The following is a 26,573-nucleotide window of genomic DNA, read 5'->3' as shown; positions in this document are numbered from 1 at the left end:
AGAGTGAAGCTGTTCAACTGTGGTTGTGTGTGTGTGTGTGTGTGTGTGTGTGTGTGTGTGTGTGTGTGTGTGTGTGTGTGTGTGTGTGTGTGTGTGTAGGTGACTTTAGATAGTTATGATTCATTTCCTAAATTCTTAGCTCATGATAAGCTTTTAAAACAGACCTTAAAAAACAAATAATCTATATAAGCACATCATCAACAAAACACACTTGCCACCATAAAATAATGTATTATTATTAGATAACCATAAATATTATTATAACTCAAATTAAATGTAAATTTTACTTGATATCAGTCCGATATAAAGGTATGTAGAAAATGATGGCCCAAAGGCTGCAGCCTATAACCATCATTTGCGTGCAGCTGCTGTTTGCTGGTAATTGTAGTTTATATTAATCCCACACGGTGGCAATATTGTCAAATAAATCCAGTGTGGCATCAAACCGGAAGTTGAGTTTGTTAAATTAAATTTAATAAATAATCTAAATTAAGAATTAGACTGTTAACAGCCAATTTAGAAAAAAAAAAAAAAGTTAAATTCACGAGCTCAACAACCTTACACGGATGCTGCCTTCATGCTTATTAGTCTAACACGTAAATCATTGCGAAATGCACTTTCACGTATTGTCTTTTACATCCTCCTTAGTAACTACGAATCATAGCAGCAGCCTTGAAAGGTGTCGTGTTAGATTCGTATTCATATCATTTGACCATCTCCCGAAATCAACTGCAGCGTTTACGTTTACGTCCCGAAGTCTCAGAATTCCGACCTTTCACGACGCGTCCTGAACGCAACGGATCTCCATCCAACATGGCGGCGCAGCGGAGGAACTTGATGCAGAGCGTAAGTGAACAACGCAGCTGTTTATTCCTCTTTACTAAAACCATGTCAGCGCTGCGTTACTTTTGAAGCTGGTCTCGGTCCCGGGTATCTCCCTCCTCCTCCTCCCTCCCGGTGGTCGCTGTGACTGCATCTCCTCGGTGTATTGTTTTGTCGGTGTCGCTTTAGTGATGCTAGCGCTAGCTGCTGCGGTCGAGCTGTTCTCCTGTGATTGTGAAAGTGTTTGTTGACACTGAGCTCGATTTAATAACTTCAACTATGAGATTAGATTCTGTTTCAGTGAGTCTAAACTGAATCTGATGACTCGATGGAAACCTAAACGTGTTTGGGCAAAGGAGGCCGAGGTGTTTCCATGTGCGTCGTACTTCACATCACAATAAATCATTATTACACACTTATATCTGTTAAATATAGAAACACATGCACGATACAACAAAGTCAAGACCCATCAAATGCTCCTAAACACGTTTTCAGCTTTATATAGTCATTTTAGGTGCAGCAAATTCTGCAGATTATGTTGATTCCTTATTAAACAATGACATTTAATCAAATACCTCAATATTCATGTTGTAGGGAAGACTTCACAACATATTTACACAATGAGATGTTTGATGTGAGTGATGTGAGTTGTATATTGACTTAATGGGTAAAGGCAAATTATATAATGGCGAGAACAATCTGGTAAGTACATAAAGTGTCATTACTTTACTGTAATGAAGCCGTCGGAAACCAGGAAATGACAACACTTGTGTCATATCACAATAATACAATATCTGAAATCTAAATCAATATCTAGTCTCTCATCATGACGAGGTATAATATGGACATATTTCCCAGCTTCAGTGTTTACCTTTTTAAAACTGCTGCTGGTTTCGATCTTTCTACTTATTCACCAGCCGGATTATATTTATGAAGATGAATTATTTATTCCTGTTTTAGACCGTTTCAGGAGAGTATTTGTAAACAGAGTTTAATAAATGTATTTATGAATTAATGCTGTCACAGTGTGAGTTAAACAGGAACAATGTCGTGGAAGCTCAAGTGCATTCAACATGACTTCGCGTGCTCACTAACCTGCAACACACAGATCACGACTTCATGCTTTGGTCTTAAGGTTTGTTTGATTTGTCCCTTTCTTTTTTCTTTTACCTCGGCAGCATCAGATTTGGACAGATGACCTGCCTCTGTGTCAGCTGTGTGGGGTTGGCACAGCACCCAACTGTGTGTACGGCTCCGATGGCAAAGGAACTCAGAGCCACCCGAACGAGGACGGACACCTCAGGTTCAGGTAAACAAACTCAAAGAGGGAAGGACACAAATCTAATCTGGAGTGATGTCTGCCGAGCAAGCACCGGCGTCAATTCATCCTTTTCTCAGTGCTCACCGACTGGGAATGTGAACGGCATGCAGTAAAAATATACATTACATGCAGCATTATTAGATTAAAAAAAAAAGTTAAACAATAGGGATTTGCTGCCAATAAAAGAGGGAGGGTCAGAGGGTCAAAGGGTCGGAGGGTCAAAGGGTCGGAGGGTTAAAGGGTCAAAGGGTCAAAGGGTCGGAGGGTCGGAGGGTCAAAGGGTCGGAGGGTCAAAGGGTCGAAGGGTTAAAGGGTCAAAGGGTCGGAGGGTTAAAGGGTCAAAGGGTCAAAGGGTCGGAGGGTCGGAGGGTCAAAGGGTTGGAGGGTCGGAGGGTCAAAGGGTCGGAGGGTCAAAGGGTCGAAGGGTTAAAGGGTCAAAGGGTCGGAGGGTCAAAGGGTCGGAGGGTTAAAGGGTCAAAGGGTTGGAGGGTCGGAGGGTTGGAGGGTCGGAGGGTCAAAGGGTCGGAGATGTGCCCCCCGTGGAAAATCTGAAACATCCAATAGAAGAGCGGCCTCAGGTCCCGCAGTTGACAAAAGTTTAAGGATTTGCATTCACTCTCATTCGGCCAACGCCCTGCACCAGGAAGTAGAAGTAGTCACACAGAAATGTATGAAATATAATTTGGAAAGAGTTTTTATTGATTGCTTACAGGCGCTGATAGACGACCAGTTGCATTTCAACAAGCAAACTATTATTATAATATTTCATTTATGTTTGACATGTTCAAGTAGTGTTTGTTTCTCTCGTGGTTTGGAGGGAGCAGCTCCGTATTAACGAAGCGCCACGTCTCAAACCACCTGCAGCTCATTGCTTTACTGCCACAGACCGTCGTCAAGGGAACGTTCAGCAATCACAAAAACGAGTGGAGCTCAGCTGCTGACGTTGATCAAGTGACATAATTTGGAATAATTTCTCACGAAGGTTGCAGCTTCCCTCTGCTGTGTGCACATCACCGTGTTGCGCTCCACATGCTACAGTAAACTTCTCAGAACCTTTTGTTTGCCCCTCACAGCATTCACAACATTACAGTATTTCACCACCACCTGAGCAGAATGTGCGGTTACACCCGAGTCATCACAGCAAAAACTGATCCCATTTGGGATCTGAGCATTTTGCCATAAAAGCAAACAGCAAGCTCATTCCTATCTAAATGCTGTTACGTAAACATGACATCATGGTAGTGATTTATTGCCAACAGGTCCAGCCATGTTACTGCATGAGGTAGCGCCAGTCCCGCTACGCTTCGTTCGGTATCAAACGCTGCAATCACGCAAAGTAGCTCCATTAAATGTACACGTGTATCTCTGCTGTTTGGCATTGTGGAGTTTCAGTTCACACAAAACACACGACAATCCCGAGTGATGGATAAAGGATGTTCTTTGGTCTTAATGTTCATTGTTTACTCCTTAAAGGAAACAAAGGCCTCATGTTTGTTGTCTTCTGTCCACCAATCAGAGGCGAGGACGACTCCTTCCTGTACGGGGTTTTTAACGGGTATGACGGCAGCAGAGTGGCCAGTTTTGCTTCCCAGTGTCTGACGGCTGAACTGCTGCTCGGGCAGCTGAAGTCCAGTCGCACCGACAACGACGTCCGCAAGATCCTCACGCAGGTCGGTGTCTGCGGGCTCGTACGGTTCACGTTTACGCTCTTTACATTCTAGCAGGAAGAACAAATAGACTTTTACTCCGCAGGGTGGGAAAGGATTTTTCTCACACTTTTTCCGTCACTTCTTTTAAGACAAAATTTGTAAAAAAAAAAAAAAAAGAGGATAAAATTCAACACACTGTCACAATTCTTGGTGCTTGGGTCTTTAAACATACAAACTAACTGCAGAATATTTTAAGATACATTTAAGACGGTTATGTTTTCTGAAGCTTTCAAAAGTTTATTTATCACAGTATTATTATTATGCAGGAGTAAAACAAGTCTTTATTTTCAATTATGATCTAATGAGAAACACTCACAACACTCGTCTGTCATTATTAAGTCAGACTCTACGTACTCGGACGCATAAAGGCAGGTTATGCTAGAAAAGAACATGTTTTCTGCTCTACGCCATTCGACCACTTACAGTTTTGTCGAGTGGTCTCACTCGTATTCGGGGTGAAAAGGCATCACAGGGAGCGATGAGACGTGATGAGTTTAAATCTGGAGCTTCAAGTGCGAATGTTCGGTCTTTCCTTTAACTCTCTGTTTGGTTCTTTTTGCCTTGCAATAAGTGGCAATTACAGCTTTTTGGCTTCCCCTATAGACCGTACGTAAATGTGGGCGTAGAGTCCGGGGCCGACAAGTGAGGCCAATGCATAAGTGCAATACCACCGAAGGACACCAGGGGTTGGCTTCAAAAAGCCTCATCAGGCTCCCGTTCAACTTCTCATTAAATACAAAGTCAGTCATTTTTTCCAGCGGTCATTATAGTTTTATTCTCTAACGTTGCTCCTTCTGATAAGTTTTCTGGTGGCCCATCTGAAAATAAATCCACCATTAATCAGATATTAGGCCTCAAAAAGCAGTACGTTTGGGGGCGTGTGTGTTTGATTGACAGGCCCGTGGTGCAGTCAGTAGTCTGTTATAGGTTGATGGGCATAGTGTCCTCAGGTTCCCAGTCACATTGAGTTAAGATCACCGCTCGCTCCTCCCCGGCTCGTCAAAATAAGGTCACGTCTGGCTGTTAAACAGCAAAATGGCGACGGACAAAATGCCAAGTTCGAGGCTTCAAACACTGCAGCTCATAAACCGATGGGAGGGTTTCTGCTTGGTTTCACCTCCCGCCGATCCGAACCAACGGCTGCCTGTGTGATCTCGCTCAGTTGCCAGTAGGCATGACTTCACGCGCAAGTGAGCTGAGTGAACCTGTTGTTAGCTCCGCCTCCTTTCTCTGGCAGAACAACTCTAATCTCATCACTAACTTTGAGCCGCAGACACTCAACTCGTTCCCTTCTCACACTGAAAATGTATTATCATCAAGCCACAGGCTCAATCAGCACTATGTTACCTCGTAGTGACATCACACACATTTATTTAAATGAAAATCTTTAAGATGATTATTTCCAAGCATTCAAAGTGTTGCGTTTGCTCGTGCAAATGAAAAGCGACCGAAATACTTTGACGCTGAGGAAAGTGAGGTCAGGGGTCGTTTCCAAATGACCAGCTGATCAGTAAATCCTAAATACCATGTAATTCCCTCCAGTGGTGATGCCATTTACAGATTAAGCTATGAGATAATGGTAAATTGGTAATAAAAAAAACCCAGATAACTAGTATTGATCAACAGAAGGAAGCAGGATCCATTTTCAGAGTGAACAGAAGGGGATACATGTAAATATTAGTTACAGGGTTCTGAAAACCCAAATGCTGCTGCTGAAGTGGATCAGTTGAAATGCTGGTGTAACATCACCGTGTCGCGGCGGTCCGGTTTGATCCGCGTTTGCAGGACATCGTAGCTTTAAAACCAAAACGGAGCCACATGTGCTTCATGCGCAACGGTCCTGTCAAACCACAGCGGATGGAGACGCTGAACTGATGAAGAGGCTGTCGATAGTTGCAGGGCTCACTTCCAACATCCTTTCACGCCGTACACTGACCCTCACCTGGCACCCCGTGCTGAATCCTGATTGGAGCGTCGAATATTCTGTGTCAGTTTTTACCACCTGATCCTGTCCTGCTTCAAGCCGGTTAGAAAATCAGACGTCAACACAACAAACTAAGTCTTTAATGTAAATTAAGCAAAACGGCTCCAACTCTGGCCAAACTTTCTGAGGCAGAAGCAGATCAGGAAAATCATATTCTAATCCTCTTCTAGATCGACAGGAAATTTGTAAACACAAGTTTGAATTTTCTTCAGTGATGGTATTATAAACATTTACACACATTTATTGATGAATTAAAGACCATCTCCAATGGAAGTTAATAAGTCCATGCGATGTTATTATGTGCTAGAAGGAATATTATAAACTTATTTGTGCAGAAGATGCAGCTTGTGTATTCTAGATGGCCTTTACAGACTTTCTGTTTTGTAAACCCACGTTACTTTATGACTCAGGAATTGTTTTGTAACTTTGTTCTCAGGGTTCTTTAAGTTCAGAATATAAAAAGGAAAAAGTCCCCGCCCGTTTCTGTTGTGAGTTTTCCTTTACTGAGTAGTATGTCCGTGACTCCGTAAACTGCATCTGCATCGCAAATCTTTTAGAAAAGTTCACATTTTTTAGCCCAACACACAAAACACCTCCAAGAAATCCTGGAGATTGAATACCGTCAAAACTAGTGTTGCATTAGCAAGTTCTCTGCTCATTGGAAAGTCACGAGTTTCAGCTCTTCAATAGTGAACCTCACCGTTCAATGCATTTGTAACCAGATGTGGAGCGTTCCCCAGATGTGGAGCGTTCCCTCGCCATCGATGGCGATGATGTGAGAAGCACATGTTAAGATCTGACTGAGTGATCTGTGATCTGTGATCTTGTTGCAGGCCTTTGATGTGGTTGAGAAGAGCTACTTTAAAACCATAGACGATGCTCTGGCTGAGAAAGCTCACCTGTCCAACTACCTCCTACCACACAACGAGGTACACACACACACACACACACACACGCACACGCAAACACACACACACACACACACACGCGCGCGCGCACACACACAAACACACACACACGCACATTATTGACAGATTAAGTTGAAAATTGAGAAAGAGGGGTTTTGTGTTAGTTTCCGTAGCAACCACAGATTTGGGCATTAGTGTGAGCTAATGTCTCAGCCATTGGAGAATGAGCTTGTTAAGTTCTAATTGGTTTCATCAGATGAGCCGGTCTCAGTTTTCCCTCTGATGCAGCTCTTCTCTCCTTCGTCTTGTGCCAATCTTTGGTTTTATCTCCTATATTTTCTCTGCTTCACGTTCTTTAATATTAACGGCTGGTATTATTGCTGGTCTGGCCATTTTTTAAGATAATGTGAGTCACCTTTGGTGTTTTAGTTCAAGAAGAACATCTAGTCATAATCTCCTTTCGTCCGTTCTCACAGTTTTCTTGTTTTCTTATGTGTCTCACTATCTCCTGTTCTTCCTCGTCTCTTATCTTCTTTCATCTCACCTCCTTCCTGTTTGCCTCTTTCTTCTTCCTCTACTCCTCCATCTCCTCTTGTTTTGGCTATTTCCTCTTTTTTTACTCACCAATCTGCCTGCTCCTCCTGATTTTTCTTCTTTTCCTTTTCTCTCCTCCTTTTCCTTCCTCCTCCTGCTCCTCCTCCTCCTCCATCTCCTCCTCCTCTCTATGTTCGTCTCTCTCGTCACCTCCCGGCTGGTTAGAATGTGTCGTTCCACCAACTTTCTCCTCAGAATCAGAAGGTGCAGGAGCGCCTGAAGGAGCTGGAGCAGGAGGTGTCCGGAGGCGCGACGGCCGTGGTGGCACTGATTCTCAACAACAAGCTCTACATCGCCAACGTCGGTACGGACACACTCATATTAAAATCGTCTGAAGTTGTCTTGATACCCAAATTTGGACTTTGATAGTCATATTAGAGATTTGCTATTTAATGTTCAACTGCTGCAGATCCATCCAAAAGCTGTTGATAGCAATATGTGGCACCAAAAGAGCATCCAGTGGCAGGGAGCCGCTTCACAATCTGCTCTACACCAGCAGATGTCAGGCTTCACACACATTTGACAAAGACCATGTCTGGTCAGCCACACCGTAGAAGCTGGGCCAGCGGGCCAGCATTTTTTCGAACATTTTTGAATGAGATCGAGCCCTTCTTGTATGATAATATTTTGATTATTGTAAACATTAGTTTTTTTAACAAACAAAAGCAAAAACAGAAATGTATGGAAAGGTCAACATGATGTGGCATTTTTGGGCATTTCATTGACTAAAGGAGAAGACAGTAGTTGTAAAACCACAGTCAGCAAACATGAAGGCAGTGAACATGTACATGCAGTATTACTCCATGCTGCTGTGGGACAGCGTGTTTGACGTGCTGCAGAACTCCCATTTGAAGCCATGAAAACCCACATCTCCCCAGAGAGCACACTGGTGCTATTTTTAGCACCCATGTAATCTAATGCTGAATAGTCAGCATCAGCTTCAGGCAGGGTGACTGGTCCAGTTCAAGCTTTTTTTTCTTTTTTTTTTAAATTTTTTTTTATCGTATTTGCTCCTTTTATTTTTGCATGAAACACGCTGTGCAATTATAGTTACTGGTCTAAGAAATATTTATTGTACAGGTCGATTTAAGGAGCTGCAGAATAGGGTTTTTTTTGTATTGTTTGTATTTCAGGGTTTTGCTCAAAGGCACATCAGCCGGGTGGATGCCCACTGACAAACAGTCTACAAACATGCAGAGGTCATCTAACCTCACTGCCAGCCTGCCTTCCTGATATAATTAGCAATTAGCATAGCATTTATGATTATTTCTATTTGTGCTGCACCAGGTGCAATCAAAAGGTTTCCAGGGCTGGTCCTGCTGTGCGTGAATGGAGGGCAGCGCAGATATGTGCAAGAGGTTGCGTAGCTTGATTAACGTCAGCACCTTTGTTCCTCACATGTTTGTGACCGGTGGTACGAGCACATTTGTGATTTCAGCACGGACATGAGCACAGTCTAATTTTAAACTTGGAAAATCTGCCACTGAGACCTTTAAATGCTTCCGCATATCAGTGAGCCGGTGTTTTGAGTGGCGTTCACGTTTCCAGAGCGGCAGAGTGCCTGGCAGGGTTGTGTATTGTTGCCCCTGCGACTTCTCTGTCTTCCCAAGGAGGTAGACCATAAATTTGAAGTGTGCTCTGCCCAAGTTTCTGGTCCATGGTAGAGATGGGACATGATTTTTGAATATTTAAATAGTCGTTAAAATATATAAAATCGATTATTATATGCAACTATCCTTCTTTGTTTCCGTTTTTTTACTGGCGCCTGGATGTAATGCGTCACTCTTGTCAGAAGGTGGCAGCGATGCACCTAAAAGCTGTCTGCCAGCTGCCCTGTTGGTGTCACAGTCGATTAATAATTGAATAGTTCAGAGTAAACTGCGCCTTTCCTCATTCCAAGGTGACGTACCACTGGTCGCCAAAACATGTGCAACTCGGGTACTGATGTTGATTAAGTGACATAACATGGAATACTTACTCACTGAGGTTATTGCTTCTCCCTGCTCAGAGCGCGACGCTCTGCTGCACTTTGTTTGAACGCAACAGGAAGTCTCTCAACTTTTTGATCGTACAACTAGACAGGTTATTTTCGAGCCATTAGTTAGCAACCCAGACCAAAGCTGTAAGCAAACAGTATCTATATGATACATTATATGCTATGCCTCTAAAATAAAGAAAAAGGAAACAATAAACACATTGAACCCCCCGTTGGCAAACATGTGCTTTACTTACTGTGCAGAAAGTTTATTTCTACAGAGGAAAAGTAATTTGTTCCCACATGTGTTTCCTACAACCTACAGACATGTTGAAATCGTATCGACTCTCCTAAATCAAAACATACATACAATGTCAGTTATTGCTTTGGAGTCTCTGCTGCCAAACCAGCCTCCTACAGAAAACAGCTGCAGGACAAGTAGCCCGGTTCTCGGTGTGTCTATATTTGTGTCTGCACACAGATTCCCACCTGATATCTTAAGAACAGGAGTGTCTGTCAATAATATTTCACTACCTGAACCCGCAGGCCATTTTAGATCCTTAAATTCAAATGAGTCGGTGGGAGACGGATAATCACAGAGTGTGTGTGTGTGTGTACACACACACACACTCTTGTTCAATGGAGCTACAGTCATTTCTGTGAAGGATTTCACTTTAAGAGTCATTAGAGCTCATGCCAAAGATTCCCGCTGCTGCAACGAGCTTTACTTATCTGGGAACTCTGCGTATTCTTATTTCAGCTTGATTTAATCAGTAATAAAGAGAATGAAGCTCATTCTAATGATGCATTAATTCAACAGTTGTTGTTGAATCCCTTAAATGTAGTTTTTCTTTTTAGATGTTCCTTTCTTCTTGCCTACATCTTTGATTGCAGGGCAGCCAAAGGAAAAGAGCCCCTCACCCTCGCTCTGGGTTTTATTTTCTTTTGTCCTCAAGGACACGGTACTAAGGAAGAAAAATGGAGGGTAGTAATTAGTAGTGGGTAGAAAGGAGGACCGTTCTCCCCACCGGCCCTTTGTGTGAGGGTCAAGAGTTCAAAGTTGACAGAACACGGGTCCCAGGGAGCTTTAAACATACGAGTAAGTGTTCTCAATAAAGCACTCCCAGCTGTGCGTTGATGTGAAATATATTTGACAGTTAAGGTTGTACGACCCGTAATTCGAGCTGGGACTGGGGGTGTGTGAGGGGCCGACGCTACATCAACATTAAACATCGGAACTAGTTGGTTACCCTTTACATATAAGTAACGTAGCAACTTTATTTATGCACATACGTAAGTGAGACCAGGCTAACCAGATGGGTCCATGTGGTTTCGGACTAACACGTCAGTTTTAAACACGACAGCGTCCCGTCACTGCCTGAATGACACACAGGTCGACACGGGATCCTAGTGGATTGGACGGCCGTGTCTCCAGAACACACAACTCCAGGCGTGTTCAGGAGATATAGGATTTGGTTGGAGGTGCTCCCGAACTGCATGGCGCTTCTGCACGGTGGCCCAAAAGTATTGATATAAAAGTGAATTATTCATTGATCAGTCAATAATCCATGTATAGCTTTTTAATGGGACCACAGCATCTTAGCTGATTAATTGTCTTTTAAGCTTTAGACCTTCAGTGCATTTCTCTCCCTGCATCACAAATGTGTGCAAGAATTAGAAGGCTGAATCTCATGAATGTGAATAGGTGTATTTTTGAACTTTAAAATTTGTGTCATACTTTGCGTGCTGAACCTTTTACATCATGACGTTCCCTATTGTTAAATCTAAAATGTATTTTACACCAGGAGGAAATCTCATCGAAGATGCACTTGTATAACATTTTGCAATTCGGTTTAACGGTCCTGAAGTAAATGCTCCTGTAACTGGTTGAGGCTGTACTACTGGTGGTATTTAGGTGTTTCTAATATTCTCATCCTTCTTGTGTCTAAATAGGAAAGCCAAAACAATGAAATCAATCTTTCAATATAATCCAGCCAAATAAACACCACAACTAAACTGTGTAGTTGAATGTTGTAGCCTGTTTAACGTCTTTTTTCACAGCAGACATTTCGATTTTTATCATAGCAGAAAAATCACAGGTGTAAGAAATACTATTAATGTTCTCTATAAATGTTGAAGGTGTGGCCTGTGAGCAGGCATGCACAATACTTGAACCCTGGAATGGACACATGAAAAGTGAAATACAGTCATTAATATTATGAATTAGCCCATGAGTGATGAGGATATCTGCATTGAAAAAGGCCTGTTTATAAATGGCTTTTGAAAGAAGGAGCCCTTGTTAATGTTATTAGGTCCATCTGTGTCTGTTCTACTATGACAGGTAAAAACATCTGGATGAAGAAGGTCTATATGCGTCACATCTGCTGCCTTTAAAAATAACTCGCGGTTACAACATGAGGGGTCATGTGCACAGTACGCTCGGTGCCCAAGGGGTTAAGTTGGAAGACAATAGTTGCTTAGCAACAGCACCATGGACGGCGTCTCGGAGCCACAGAGGCTAAACATTTCGAGCGAGTTAGCAGGTTGGTAAAGTAATGCCGGAAATTCAAAGGCATAATGTCAGAGGGAGAAGACGAGGCCGCCAGGAGCATTAACATTTTTCTCAGACGTATTACGGAAAAAAAGCCTATTTGACTAAAATTACAATGTATTAACTTATCATCTCACTGCAGACGTCAGCAAATACTTCCCCATTCGTGAACTCTGAGCTTTCAGAAAGTTCCGAGGTTGTGGACGCCACAAGAGAGGCGTTCATACGGACTCCTCTCCTAAACAATGTAAACACGAGCTCATTCAATGGCAACCAGAGATGTGACTGGTCCAGACACAGTCGACCTCATGTTGGTGTTAATTCACACGTATACGTCTGATTATGTCTAATATGCGTGCGCTCCCAGGTACCAACCGAGTCCTGCTGTGCAAGTCCAGCAGCGACGGCCAGAACCAGGTTCTTCAGATTGGTCGACCACACAGCACCGACAACGAGGATGAGCTGCAGAGGCTGGCTGCTCTGGGTGAGACACGCCGATACTGTATGTACACAGCTACTCGCAAACGTGATGGAGATGGAGAGTAGATACAAATGATGCGTCCAAACTCAGTCCCTCATTCACTGATCACTATGTTGTAATATAAGAGTTGACTTTTTTTTGTTTTTGCGTGGGGTCGCACAAAGGTCATTTCCGCGTGTGTAAACCGCGATAGATTTCATCGTGTGATTGTTGTTAGAAAGTTGTTTGGATGCCGAGGTGTTTTCGTTGGAGAATTTTTGAGGAAACTCTAAAGAGCATAAACTTCACACTCCGCATTCAGATGTGCATATCAAAAAGAAGAAGGGTCAATTTCAACTCCAACTGCTTTCCAGCACAGACCATGACCAGCTTGGTGTTTATGGAAGGTTCGTTTTGTGAACTATTGACTATTTGTTTGGCTTTATTTATTTAACTGTGATCACGATCACTTTAAAAACAAAAAAAAATGTAAGTGCTCAATTTGGGGAAAATGAAACAAAAACTGGTATCCTGAAGTGTAAAGCCTTTTTTGTTTTTATATTTACCCCGATTTCCAGTGGGAGTCAAACATACTGGTGCTAACTAGAAAAACAAGAACAGCTCTTTTTTTGTAGGTTCTTCCTATTTGGTTCTGACAGATGAAGGAACAGAAATGTATCTTTGCCACATTGGTATTGAGATGCTTTAGATTAGCACGGTAGCAGACGCTCCTTACCTTCCACTTCAAGCAGGATATCCAGCCCGACACAGACGCAACCATTAGTGCAGACTAAGAGCCACAGAGACGTACTTAGAGTCATCCATCCATGACGGACAGCCAAGCTAATGGTCCCGTAATGAGGGTCGTAACAGAAAATACATAGAATGCGATTAGCTTTGCAGAAGAGGTGCAGCCTGTCACCTGTAAAGGATATAATGGGGAATTAGCTGCGTTGTTTCTCAGCATTTCACACCATTAGAGGAGACAAAGCTCTCCAGCTCCAGCTCCAGTTGGGACTCCCATAATTATTCTGTTATTCGGGTCCTCATCTGAATGATTTAAAAGAAATGACAGTCATTCCATTAACCCAGGCCAAGGTGACCTCTCCCCTCATATCTCCAAACACACCTCAAACAGCCCCAAACATCCAGCTCCTCCTCCCTCACCCCCACCTCCTGCTTCTACTTATTACCCTTGTCTTATTGCTTTATCCTCCCCGTCTCCGTACACATTCTCTTGCTCAGCCTTCTGCTCCCCTTCAACTCATTTCCTCTGTGTCTCCAAACTGCCCGCCCTCCTCCAGGTGTGGATTCAGCTCGTGTAAGACAAGCAGGACAGATCGCGGGACAGAGCAGACACCAGGAGGCTCGGAGACTACCGGGTCAAATTTAACTACAATGAAATCGACTTGCTCAGGTGAAGCCACGATCACAATGTTGTTCATGGACTACCTTGGCAGCACCACCTCCCACACTCATCTTATTTGGTTGTTTGGTTGGTTCCTTGTTCCTCCTTCTTCTTGTATTACATTGATGTTTTGTCCATCTATCAAATGCAAAAACACCCCAAATGACTATGTTGAAATCTTGAATCAGTTTATTCAAGCCTGTTCTGCGTATTGGTTGTTAACATAGTCAGCTGAAACAAATGCATTTATCTTCCTCTAAATGCCATCAGAACTTTTCTTGGCTGTAACCGAGAGCCAGTTAGCTCCGTTTAGCATAGAGGCAGGACGTGGGGGGAAGTTAAAGTTAAAACAAAAAAATCTGCTGAGCAGCACCATTAAAACTCACTAATGAACACATGAACACATTTTTCTTTCTGTTAAAGGAGTAGTGTCCAGGATTTAGTGGCATATAACAGTTTGATTTGGTTGCTGATTTCAATAAACCGAACACTCCTCTGATCCCTGATAAGCGTGGAAGAGAAGCTATGACTGCGAAAGTTGCGGAAACACAAAAACCTTTCTCTAAAGACTGGTTGGTTTGTCTCCTCCAGGCTACTGTAGAAACATGGCAGTGCAACATGGTGGACTCTCTTTTAAGTCTTTAAGTAGAGCCTGACTGATCCTGGGTTTTTGGGGCCAATTCTGGTACTAGGGAGTAAAAAACATCTGATATTGATGAAATCTGTCGATAATTGTTTATACATGGAATATACAGTATATTTAAACACACATCTGCTGCTAAAATGTGGTTATCAAACAGTTTTGACACTTTCGAGGCAGGATATTTTACAGTTTATTCTCCACACTGACATCAGTGCACTGAAGCAGTCAACTTTACTGGGAATGTAATCATTATAAGTAACTACTTGAACAGTTCAAATTTATCCCACAGACCTTTTTCTGATTTATGTTCTGTAAAACAGAACGATATCGGGGATCTGACTGGAAACCTGGAAATACTACGTCCCGCCCACCGATAGCAGAAACCTGACTGCACCACAGGCATGTCAATCAAACATACACGCCCCCCCCAAAACATGGCTTTTTGAGGCTTATTTGAAAATTAATGACAGGATTCATTTCAGTTGGACAGCCAGAACAATAATCTAATCATTTAGCAAATGACATACAGAAAAGCTTTATTGACTGAGCATTGTATGAGAGAAGTTGAATGGGAGTCTATGGAGCCGGAGGCTTTTTGGAGCCGACCTCTAGTGGCACCCGACGGTATTACAGCTTAAGGCACTTCTGCATCGGCCTCATTTTGCAGAACTGGAATGTCCATTTTTATATACCGTCTCTGGTTGTTTCTTGGAACTACTCAGTCACTTCCTCCGCCGGTTGCCAAGCAGTGATGACAAACTTAACATGTCCATTGGTAAAATTTAGAGGTGTTGGCATGGAGACTAGCTGTCCCCCCTGAAGAGTGCTATCAGTCTTTCAAAGCAAATTGGGAAAGCTACCAAAACATTTTAGTTACAGGTATTTTTGAATATGTATCAGTGTGTGTGGACAGAGATGGCTCTGTGTCCATATCATTGTCTGTATTTTCCAGCCTTTTTCTTTTACCACAGCTGAGCCTCTCTAGATTCTCCTACCCCCCCCCCCCCCCCCCCGCTCATTTCCTGTTCATGTCTGCTGTTGAGGCGAAACAAATCAGGCGACGACGACACCTACGAGTCAATGGTGATTCTCAGTTCGACACACAATGGAATCTTTGTAGTTTTCCCCCTTTGTAGCATCAAAGACGGTGCAGAAAATTTCATGTGGGTGAAGTATAAACGGTTCTTTGGATGTAGGTCAGGTGCTCTTATGTCTCTTTTTCATCTCAAGTATCCCCTCGTACTCCTTCCATGTTGTCTTCCAGTCTCGACTCGTCTTTGCTTTCATCTAAATGTCTCAGTTTTGTGTCTCTTGCAGTCCCTGTCCCTGGCTGTATTGATCTCTGGCTCTCTGATATGAATGTAACTACTAATATATGCGTCTCCTCCCGTCCTCCTCCACCATCAGTGCGGCCAAGACGAGGCCAGTCGTCGCGGAGCCCGAGATTCATGGCAGCCAGACTGTGGATGGTGTGACAGGCTTCCTGTTGCTGATGTCAGAGGGTTTAATAAATGCCCTTGAATCCGCCCACGGCCCCGAACAAGCCAATCAGGTAACGGATACATTCTGATGGCCTCTTTCCACTTTCTCTCCTTTTGTTCTCCTGCTGTTTGATCCCTGCATGACGTGTTCATCTTCCTTTTTTCCGACCACCTACACTGCATTTCATGTCCACTCTCCACTTCCCTCTTCTGTCCTTTCATTGACGTCCTTTTTCTGTCAGTTTTTAGTTTTTCTGTTTCGATCCCATGCCCGTTGTTGTCCGTGTCCTGTTTCCGTGGCTGCTTCTGTCTGAGTGTCCAATCAGGACTGAGAGAGTAACATGAACGCAACACTTCAGTCCTGTGACGCCTGCTGCGTGGTTCAGCTCATTATCATCATCACACATGCATATGGTGTGTAATATAAACTACAAGCAATGATCATTGTTTAGTTGTCTTCATTGATTGTCCTTCATACAGTATATGTTAACGAGTTTATGGAGGAAAAATAAATTCCGTTGTCTTTAACAGTATGGATCCAGTAATCGGAGAATGCGGTCGTGCTCCGTTATTCCATTTTGCCATGTGTTTGAGGTCAGAGCTCAGTCAGGAGCAATGCCTCTGATTGGTGGACAGACAACACAAAGGATCATGGGATTGCTTATTAACTGCTAATTAGAGCCTGACCGAAATATAGGGCTGTCGATTTTATCTTCCGATATTGTCCTATCGCAGAGCTATCAGTGTTGGTGTTGGCCGATATGCAAACTTTTTTATTTATTTTTTATTTTTTTTTATTTTTACAGAACACAATGGAGAAAAATATACTTTGGGTGAATTAGACGTTGTTCTACTTGTGTTTTTTTGATTATTCCTAATGAGTATTTTGTTGAGTTTTTATTTCTCTGACCCCCCCTCCCCCCGCCCGCCCCGTCTCCTCTGCGGTTCATTGTAGGAAATCGTTGCCATGGTAGCCGCAGAGCTGGCCCTGCAGACCAGTCTGGAGGCAGTGGCTCAGTCGGTGGTGGAGCGGGTGAAGCGGCTTCACCACGACGTCTTCGTGTCCGGCCGTCAGAGGGCGACCTCCTGTTCCCGGCACGAGGACATGACCCTGCTCATCCGCACACTCAATTACCCGATGGCCGACGCAGCGCTCACGCCCACGCAGGGTAGGAGAACGGCATTCTGGGGTTGATTCGCATTTCGTGGAACGCCCGTCTAGGGAACAGACCTCTGCACCGGCTACACCAACACAATGTTCCTCATTTAGAAGTTGCATAACTTAGTCAGATTGGAAATGCGTTATTCCTACAGAACCACGAGAAGGTTGTGACCGGTGGTTCGCCGACCTTTTTGACTTGTGACCCTTGGAAACAAGACCAACTCATAAGCCTTGATCAACGGTTACATACTTAATGTTCTTGGAACGAACAACAACAACAACAAAAAAAACAATTGTTCTTTCCTCAGATTTTTAATCAGGCCTGAAAACCAGCAAAGTCCTCAAAAATGTCAAATTTGTCATTTTACCAGCTTTGTAGTTTTGAATCAGGACCGCCAGCTCATTCAGAATACGGTGTGGTGTTGTTCTTTTTTGTGTGTCAGATACATGTTTGGCGTTTGGATAAGTACGTTTTGGGTTGCAGCTGTCACGATATCGATTTTTAATGTCTGACTGAGATCTGGTACAGAAAATCTTGATCAGGGCATCCTGCATTTCGACTGTTTGAAATTGGAACCATACAGAAATGATCGAATAATATTAAAATAACATCATGCTGGACTTGGCTTGTGCGGCTGAATACTTTGTCTGTTTTTCAGACATGGATTAAAACTAGTAATGAACCGAAAATGTATGCAGCGGAGAGCTTCACGTTAGAGCGAGCCTTTAGAAAAAGAAATCAACGATTCTGAGAGTCGTAGCCAAGAATACCAAACAGAGCCAAAATATCAAGGCACATGTAGAAAATACTCATCTCAGTCTGGCTTCTTAATATGGCCATTTTATGCCGAGCTTGCACACGAGTCCCAGTCTTTTTTTTTTTGTCTTTCATTAAAAACAAAAATAAAAGTTGAATGAATGGTGAACGCTTACATTTTCGTTTCAACCCATTGGAACAGCAGCCTTTAACAGTATGCTTTATTAAACTAGTACGTTCTTTTCAACCATCACTTTAATCCCCCCCCCGCACTTCTTTCAGGTGGTCGTATCTACCCCGTGTCGGTGCCCTACTCCACCAGCCAGAGCACCAGTAAAACCAGCGTCACCCTCTCACTGGTCATGCCTTCACAAGGCACCCTCACCAACGGCACCAACACCGCCTCCACCCTGGAGGAAGGCACCCCGACACCAGGGTGAGCTTGACTCGTCTCCTGCCTGCTCTGCATCTTTGAATTAACTTTTGAGTTTTGCTTTTTGACCCTCAACTGTTGTGTTTGCGTTCTAAACTTGACTTCCCCTCCCTCGCTGCTGTGCTGCAGCGTGGGTGCTCTGGGTGAGCTTTCTTCTGGCTCCGCGCTACCCTCCCTACCGTTTGGTTTATTTTGGGTGTATTTTAAATAAGCAAGATGTTCGACTTCCACGTCTCTCCCTTGCTATATTTATTTTAGGTTAGCTTGATTTTCACTCCCCTGTGTCCCTCCACTGCTATGCTTATTTATAAGCATAGTTTTCACTTCCCCATAGTTCTGCTGCCGTGCCACGGTCCTTTTCACGTACTTTAAAAGAAAAACTTAGCGGAACTTATGGAATACTGAACTTCCCCCTACATACGAGCTGTGTCGGTTTATAGATGTGAATAAATAAGCAGAGTCCCCTTGAGTCAATTTTACTGATTTCTGACAGCGTTGTGCCGAAATCATAACTATTTCACAAATTGCTGCTTAACTGCTCAAGTGTTAAATCAGTTCAGATTCAAGTATTTAAAGCATAAACTGTATAAAGAAAAGCACTTAGTCTCCAGGTCTGAAAAGTAAAGCCAGTGCATCAGAGTGCAGTACCACTGGGGGCCACGGGGGGCTGGCTCCAAAGACGCCCATTCAGAGAGCGTCAACTCGTCTCTTGCAACACGAAGCCAACATTTCATTTTCCAAGTCATTGCGGAGTCATTCACTAAACTCACTCCTTGTGATCTGTGTTCTGCTGGTCCCTCTGACAGTAATTACATCATTGATTGAATATTAGGCCTCAAAGGTATGTTTGGGGGCGTGTCTGGTGTGAGTGACGTGTCTGGTGTGAGTGACGTGTCTGGTGTGAGTGACGTGTCTGGAGGGCAGTCAGGTCGTCCTCAGGTTTTCAGTCGTGTTCACCACCCCGGCTCGTCCAAATGGCCACTTCTGGCTCAAACCCCCCCCCCCCCCCCCCCCCAAAAAAAAAAAATCGAAGATCGCGACAACCAAAATGCCAGACTCAAGCCTTCAAAGCAGCCGTTCACTAACCCGTGGACGGGTCACCGTCGGGTTTAAAAGCTTATCAGACTCCATAACTGGATAGTTTTTTATCGGTTTTAGTCGTAACAGTCCTGAAGAAAGGCGTTGGATGTCACACAGTAATCTATCAGGAACTTGAACTATCATTTTAGTGATTGGTCAGCAAAACAGCTTGCCAGATACACTGTACATTGTGTTGCAGAAAAAAAGTAGCGGGTTCAGTGTTGCTGCTTCTTCCCACTCGATGGACCTTTGCCCCAAATAACACATGAACGCAGCCTTGTCCCTCATAAACCGCAGCGGCACACCTCCGTAAGGTTTCGTCCTCCGTGTGTCTGTTTGAGCTCTTCAAAGTGAGAGTAGGTAGAAGTTAAGTATTATATAATATTATATATTACTTTATCAGAAAGAGTGAATGATTGACAGGTTGAAATGTAACCGGCTTCAAACAACTTCCGGTATGATGTTACAGAATCAGAACAGGAAGCTCCCCATTTTAACGTGCGTGCCGCATGTGCATTTTCTTTCCTACTTCATGAGTTCCACTCTGTTCCCGTCCGTCTCTCGCTGTCTGACTCACGTCTATATTTCTCTTCCTCGTGGAATCTCCGCCCTGCTCCTCCACTCTGTCCTCGCCTCTCCTTGCTCCACTCCCGTAGCACGTTTCAGCCCACCACCTGCCAAGCCTCCGTCGACATCCTGCAGCCCATAATTGAACTCCCCATTTCCCCTCTTCTCTCCCTCTCCCCTCTTCCCCCTCTCCCCATCTCCACCTCCCTCTTTTCTCTCTCCACCACCCTTCCTCCTCCCCGTCCTTTGCCTCTGTCCACCTCCCTCCTTTGTCTCTCCACCCGCGACGTGGAACCCCTCCCTTACGCTTCCTCCTCCTCCTCCTCTATCCCGACCCTTATACCCGTCTCCTCCTCCTCCTCCTGCTCCCCTTCCTCCACCTTCCCCGACCACCCACCTTTCTCCAGCAGTCAGAGCCCCACAGCCACCCTGCAGTCCACCAACACCCAGACACAGAGCTCCAGCTCCAGCTCGGGGGACGGAAGCCTGTTCCGCCAGAGAGGAAGCCAGGCGGCGCAGCCTGATGAGACGGGCCGCGTCCCGCCCTACGTAGACTTCAGTCAGTTTTACCGGCTGTGGGGGAGCGACCACAGCGACGGCCACAGCACCCAGGGGGGCCTCGGACCCCAGTGAGGAGGGGGGGGGGGGGGTGCAGTCGGACGGAGACGGACTGAATTTTCTGGTAGCAGGGAGGCCCATGGGGGTTGTGAGGTGGCAAGAGATTTTATGACTGATGAAATGCTATTGATGTATCATAACTAAAACTAAGTGGCCTGAAGGTGCATGGGGACGCAGGGAGGAAGGACTCAACCTCTTGCTATGAAATGGTGAGAAAATGATGTCACTACACATCCCACATTGATGTTTGCATAATAGACAAAAGGTCATGAGGGAATACTTGTAATCCAGATTGTAGAAATTATTGCAATGTAAAAACAGGACCTGCGAGTTTGTGGAGTTAAGAATGATTACATACTGTAAGGCCTTAAAATGGAATGAATGACTGCGCTTGAAAGTACTTTTTTATTTGTAATGAAAATACATACCCAGGTTAATCAGACGCTTCTCTGAGCTTCTCTTCATACAAGTGGTTCTCATCACATTTGATAACTGCAACTACACCCAATTCATTTCACTCTGATGTCCTGACTTCCATCAAGGAACTGAAAATGTTCGTCCTGAAGATTGTTTGGTAGTTACGACCACACCTGTGGTGACGGACGGGTACATTAGATGCATTTTCATTGTCAACAAACCCCGGAGATTAATTTTAAATTAGTACCTGAGGAGGGGCAGGAAAGAGAAGTTACAATTAGAAACATATTAAGCGTTAATTTAGAAAATGATTATGAGTTTGTCTTGGAAGGAAAAGCTTTTTTTTTTTTTTTTCTGAATAAATATGATGCTATTAACCACGACCAGGTAACAGAACACCAGCCCACCTCTTCTACATGTAACATGCATCATTTCCTGTATGTGGACGGATCATGTCACACGGTTACACATTGGAACGAGTCTATAAGTACTTAAACATGCATTTACTAGCCTGGTATTACCGGACCATAATTCCCTTGAGGGACTGACCTCGCTCCGTTGGGGATTGTTTCCAGTCGGTGCATCCCGCTGGACGAAGACCCCTGACCTGTTTTAAAGCTTTTGGAGCAGCATTCAGCCAATCAGCATCGACCACCACGCGATGTATGTTCTCCTACGAAACTGGACCACTGCTGCCATTGTTGAAACTCTTTCTTTTCAGAAACAAACCTCTGACTTAAACGTCATCTCACACACACACACACACACACACACACACACACACACACACACACACACACACACACACACACCCGCTGGTTGCTGACGGGCCCTCCACAGTGACTGAGCAAACCTTAACGTGAAACAGGGTTTCCAGACTATAATCACAGTAAAGACTGAAGCTGTGACCAACAGCTGGACGGAGCTAAGCTCTGCTTTTACAGTGACAGGTTCAAATGTAGTATTTGAACGTGTTAATCCTAATCATTACACACATCTAGCCCATTAAAGATCTTTTGTGAGACCCAAAGGGTTTTGATTTGATGCGGATTGATTACGCGAACCTTGCGCACAATTCAGTACAAAATTTTGATGCCAAGATTTTCTTTTCTTTTTAATAAAAATCCAGCTGCATGGCGGCAAGACGACACCACGCAAATCTAAATCTGACAACTCTTGACGCCAACAACCAAACACCAAACCTTGAGGTTTTCGGGGTTCAAACGGTGAAGAGATTTAGCATCCTCGCCACGCAAGACGAGCCAAAGTCTGAGAGGAGGTACGAGGTGATCTGTTGCGACGGTTTTGCATCCCTGGATCTGAAGCGCTGACCGTTCCTTCAACAAGACAAAGAAGAGGAATGGAAGGAGATCTCTCTGACGCTCCTGCAGCATGGCATTGATGGATGGTGAACCTGGAGACTCGAGCGGCAGCAGATTGTGCTCATAACGTGGTGAAGTCAAAAATATGATCGACGAAAGCGGGACGGGGGGGGGGGATTGCTGAAGCAAATGGAGCCATCCATCAAGGTCAAACTGAGCCATCACTTATTGGCTTTTCTATCCCGTGTGCCGGCATGATTTCCGAATCGGCGAGGGCAGTCGGAGAGCGCCGACCTCCCGCCGAGGCCGATTATCTGCTTCAGAACGATACGTGAACGTGCTGCCGCAGCCGCCGTAACGTGTCCTTCAGGATGTCCCCACAATAGGGCCGATGTTCCAGTTTGGTTCTCGCCGAATGCTCCACAATGCCTCCTTTTTGTATTCAGTTTGAGCAGGTAACGTTCGTGTCCCATCAAGCTTACCGGCAACACTGAATGTGGATCGTGATCCGGAGTCGTCGTATTTTTAGACTCGCCTGCTTTGGGAGTTTCCTACCGTCTTACCAGAGTTGAAGATGTGTGGCCAAATATGTCGCGACGTTAATGAAAGTGAAGAATAATTTGTGGATTCACTACGTGATTCTGATGCACTTCAAACGCTGCACCCTTCCACCGACTTCAATGGAACAAATGAGCAGACCGCTCCGAAAAACATGATCTCCTCGGCAGAGGTAATAATCCAAACTTCCAACTCACTAACGGGAAATTTTAAACTCATCTTTTTTTTCATCTTGCACTGCTAGATATCCGTTTTTCATGCGCTTTGCCTTTCAGGATACCGTATACAGTTTTGTTGAAACTTTCCAGCTCACTGCTCGTATTCTGCCTGACTCATCAGATTCTCCCACTCTCCCCGATTCCCCTTTTTTTCCCCCAAAATCATTGTCAGGAAAGGAAGAAGGACATTTTCCATCCGAGAAAAAGTCACATTCTTTCAAATACTCCTTTAATGTCGGATGTGCAAACATGCCAGCTGTAAGCTTACAGCGCTCTGCTGCACTGAGGCCCTGAAGCCTTCTCCAGCATTGTCAGAGGGCTGTGAGACAGTTTCTCTCCTCTGTGACTAAAATAGCTGAGAATTCTCCACCTGTTCGACTTGGAAATTTATCAGCATGATATCACGTTGCCAGGGTGATTCTGTGAGCACAAAAATATTATTATTTCCATTCGTGTTATTACATTTTATGAACATTAAACAGCCAGTCATCGTCTAATGTGCTTCCACAGAGGGTGTCTTCTTTGAAAATATTATCTCATCCTCTAAATTAACTTCACACTATCAGCAAACCCTAATTGCTTTAATCAGAGAAGTTATAAAATGAAGAATAATCATGTCGCAAGAAAGCTTCACCAGCTGGAGGTGAATTGTTAATGCAGACATTAGAATGTTGCTAATAACTCAATTTGGAGTATTTTATTTTATTTATTTATTTATTTATTTTATTATTTAGGCAAACGACCTAATTCTTGAAAAGTGGAGTCAAGTAACTCTGTTGTGTCTTGTAGAAAAGAAAGGGAAACACAAAGCCTTTCTTTCTTAGGGAAACACAAAGCCATGAAATGAATGATAAGCGGTAGAAGTAGCTGCACTTTTTCTGCTTGTAGCCTCTCTTTGTTTTTGTCAGTAAAGAAGTCCATTCACTCGTGAAGCTGCGGTCACAGAACCTGTTTCAGAGACGCCCAGCTTCCTCACAGAGGAATTATCTTATCTTACCTTTGTTCACACCTGACCCGTCAGTCCGGCTTGTTTGTGTGCTGCATTGTGTTTGGATTTGCAGGAGTAATTTGTTACGCATTAAAAAGCATGTTCGTATGCTTTGTTACTATATTTAGTCCAGAATCACGCAGCCACCAGACAGAAAACTGCACCACCGTTTTCAGAGTTGTCCCGGTAAAACCAGGACTGGACAAGTGAGAGTAATATTACATTACATTACATTTAGCTGACGCTTTTATCCAAAGCGACTTACAATAAGTGCATTTCAACCATGAGGGTACAAAACCCAGAACAACAGGAACCAAGAAAATACAATTTCTTCAAGAAAGCCAAACTACAAAGTTCTATCAGTAAGTGTCATTTTAAGCTACTAAAGTTCTACTATTCCAGGTAAAGTCTGAAGAGGTGTGTTCTTAGTTTGCGGTGGAAGATGTACAGACTTCCTGCTGTCCTGATGTCGGGGAGCTCATTCCACCATTTAGGAGCCAGGACGGCAAACAGTTGTGATTTAGTAGAGTGTTTATCTCAGTGAGGAGCAACAAGCCGATTGGTGGAAGCAGAGCGGAGGGAGCGGGCTGGGGTGTAAGGTTGGACCATGTCCTGGATGTAGACTGGACCTGATCTGTTCACAGCACGGTACGCAAGTACCAATGTTTGGAAACGGATGCAGGCGGCTACTGGTAACCAGAGGAGGGAGCGGAGGAGGAAGAGGAGGAGGAAGAGGAGGAGCAGAGTAGTAGGAGTGTATATTAAGACATTGTGGTGGCGGGGCGTGGTTTAGCTCAGCTGCAGGAGGGACTGAGTGGGGGAGTGGTTCAGGGACCGGGGAGTGGTTCAGGGACCGGGGAGTGGTTCAGGGACCGGGGAGTGGTTCAAGGACCGGGGAGTGGTTCAGGGACCGGGGAGTGGTTCAAGGACCGGGGAGTGGTTCAGGGACTGGGGAGTGGTTCAGGGACCGGGAAGTGGTTCAGGGACCGGGGAGTGGTTCAAGGACAGGGGAGTGGTTCAAGGACAGGGGAGTGGTTCAAGGACAGGGGAGTGGTTCAGGGACCGGGGAGTGGTTCAGGGACCGGGGAGTGGTTCAGGGACCGGGGAGTGGTTCAGGGACCGGGGAGTGGTTCAAGGACTGGGGAGTGGTTCAGGGACCGGGGAGTGGTTCAAGGACCGGGGAGTGGTTCAAGGACCGGGGAGTGGTTCAGGGACCGGGGAGTGGTTCAAGGACCGGGGAGTGGTTCAAGGACCGGGGAGTGGTTCAGGGACTGGGGAGTGGTTCAGGGACCGGGGAGTGGTTCAGGGACCGGGGAGTGGTTCAAGGACCGGTGCCTGGAAGGGGCTTAATTAGCCCCAGCTGAATCACATCCCTGATTGTCCCTCCCTAACCCAGATAAAAACCCAAGCAGGTCACCAGACGAGCAAGAGAGGACGCAGGGTGGCTGCTAGAGAGACAAAGACACAGACATTGTGGAGCATTTATGGGTAGTTTGTATTGGGTTGAATAAACACCTTGGAAACCTTACGTCGGCTGACTGTTGTCGTTCGTGCTGGAAAGAACCCAGTGGTGATAGCGAGATGCATGTCAGACACATTAGGCCTTGTCAGAATAGCAGGGTGACGGTTTCTGAGTCTCCGAATGCTCCACAGCGTTGCATTCCTCGGAGAGCACCCTGGATCATGTCAGGTTGGTTATGCATCGTCTCCAGTACAAAAAAAAAATAAAATTACAAATTTGGATTGTTGCCAGACAATCAATAAATGCAGGAGGACCAGAAAAGGATTTAAAGGGATCTATTGGCAGAACCTGAATATAATATTCATAATGTTTCCATAATCGCATTAGTTTAAGAATCTTTCGTTACCTTAGGATGAGCCCTTCATATCTGCATATATTGAGCGAGCCCTCTTCCGTGGAGTGCGCCATGTTGACCCGCCATGTTTCTACGGTAGCCCAGAAGGGACAAACCAAACACCACGGCTCTGGAGAGCGTCCTTCATGTTCTTCACATTTTAAAACTTGTTAGAAACTTGAACTTTGACTGAACTGTCAAGGGGAAATATTCGGGAAAATGTAACGAAAATAGTGAGCAACATATTGTTCCTTTTTGGAGCCAGTGTGACGGCGTTACGAGATGCGAGTTGAGGCCTTCACGCTGTTTAAAACTCACTTCCAGCTTCGTGGAACTGTTATTTAAGTGCCGCTGCCTTTTCCCGTGTGTGCCTCATGCATGGGAAACGGACACTACGGTGCCTCGCTGCAGTAGAAACATGACCTCCTGTGTTGCTGTGATGAATGGCTGCAGGATGAGCGTGATGTAAGCAGCGTGACCTTGGACGATGACAACACGAGAGTTATTTATTTGTTTAAACATTCGACTCCCTGGTTTTCCTCAAACGACAGGACTTGTCTTTTAACAGTGGCTCGAGGAACGTAGTAACTTGTTACGCTGCTTTGCCTCAGGCACAATGATGCATAATGTCGCAACATAACGATGCAGCTGGGTTACATTCGGAGCAGTAAATTGAGTTTTGAAGTTAGCGAGGGCTGTGTGCACCCATAGCGAGACGTATTAATACATTTTAAGAAATCT

General features: G+C 44.6%; 2 protein-coding genes across 2 annotated transcripts; both read left to right on the top strand.

Moving 5' to 3' along the window:
• Window positions 1-772: 772 nt before the first annotated feature.
• On the top strand, window positions 773-20,915 carry tab1 (TGF-beta activated kinase 1/MAP3K7 binding protein 1). Its single transcript, XM_069167338.1, is given in 12 exon segments — window positions 773-846; window positions 2,001-2,131; window positions 3,660-3,813; window positions 6,670-6,765; window positions 7,504-7,642; window positions 12,232-12,348; window positions 13,629-13,678; window positions 13,680-13,741; window positions 15,783-15,927; window positions 16,812-17,025; window positions 18,058-18,211; window positions 20,263-20,915. Coding segments are annotated over 12 exon segments (1,521 nt in total). The 5' UTR covers window positions 773-813; the 3' UTR covers window positions 20,489-20,915.
• Window positions 20,916-24,652: 3,737 nt separating this feature from the next.
• On the top strand, window positions 24,653-25,326 carry LOC138208740 (putative per-hexamer repeat protein 5). Its single transcript, XM_069166832.1, has 2 exons — window positions 24,653-24,668; window positions 24,770-25,326. Exons 1-2 carry the CDS (start codon window positions 24,653-24,655, stop codon window positions 25,324-25,326), a joined length of 573 nt encoding a protein of 190 aa, XP_069022933.1.
• Window positions 25,327-26,573: the final 1,247 nt, after the last annotated feature.

This window comes from Embiotoca jacksoni, unplaced genomic scaffold (assembly GCF_022577435.1).
Source record: "Embiotoca jacksoni isolate LCO1_2020_lvr unplaced genomic scaffold, fEmbJac1.0.p SCAF_4, whole genome shotgun sequence".
Taxonomy (NCBI): Eukaryota; Metazoa; Chordata; class Actinopteri; family Embiotocidae; genus Embiotoca; species Embiotoca jacksoni.
The sequence above is the reverse complement of the archived record's forward strand: the minus strand, read 5'-3'. Positions and strand labels throughout refer to the sequence as shown.